The sequence below is a fragment of the Aphanomyces astaci genome, assembly GCF_000520075.1.
Source record: "Aphanomyces astaci strain APO3 unplaced genomic scaffold supercont1.95, whole genome shotgun sequence".
In the NCBI taxonomy this organism is placed as follows: Eukaryota; Oomycota; class Saprolegniomycetes; order Saprolegniales; family Verrucalvaceae; genus Aphanomyces; species Aphanomyces astaci.
The window spans coordinates 250,162-250,903 of NW_009798358.1; the positions used below are offsets into that span (position 1 = coordinate 250,162).

A 742-nucleotide genomic window follows, 5' to 3' on the forward strand; every position below is an offset into this window, starting at 1 on the left:
ATACGGCACCATATGGTCGCTTCCTGCACGTGGCTGAGCAACTCCTTGTACAACTCATCCTGCGGGCCGTCCAAGTGGCTCAACGCCGCCTTCGTGTAGGCGTTTTCAGCCCTCAAGTGGTCCAAGATCTCCGTGTTGGAGCGACTGTCGTCGCGGACGTAATAGTACGGATCTTCGAGGTAGATGATCGGCTCCATCGGCTGCTCACCGCGGTTCTCGCCTGGGACCTTGCCATACGGCACCATCTTTGGGCGCTTCTCAAGCACCGGAGGCGTCAGTGAGACTGTCGTCGTCTTGTCTAGCGCTGCAAAGGCGCTCGAGTTCGTTTACATGATCGTAGAAATCAGGTGAAGTTAAATGCGAAATGTCACTGAAATGTCACTGACCGGTGTTTTATCCAAAATTGACTTCAAGCTGGTTTTGGTTGTGACGACCAAAAGTAGCTTGAAGTTGGGATAGACGGTGCCTTTTCGCGGGCCAAACCCACTTGTTCATGTTGCCCCGAAGAATATGTAGAATAATTCCCTCACCAATGAACAGTTCTGCTGGTGCTTCAACCCGAAATATTGTTTCGGAGAGGGAATTATCACATCCGGATACACCTTTGCGCCCGTTGGGACTCCGTCCTACCCCTGGTGAGCACATACGATGCTAAATCTCCGGGGTTAACTGCATTGCTAGTGGTTAGCTATCGCTAACTACTGAGATGCACTTAACCCCTTATAGTAAGTGGTGAGGTGGT

The 742-nt window shown here is 51.3% G+C and overlaps 1 protein-coding gene across 1 annotated transcript in view; it reads right to left on the reverse strand.

The window, feature by feature from the left end:
* H257_16972 (hypothetical protein) overlaps positions 1–245 on the reverse strand; it is a gene marked incomplete at both ends in the record, with an annotated part of 491 nt that extends 246 nt beyond the window's left edge. The window contains one exon of the mRNA XM_009845596.1: positions 10–245. Coding sequence (XP_009843898.1) covers positions 10–245 — 236 coding nt within the window. The remainder of the gene's footprint in view (positions 1–9) is intronic.
* Positions 246–742: the final 497 nt, after the last annotated feature.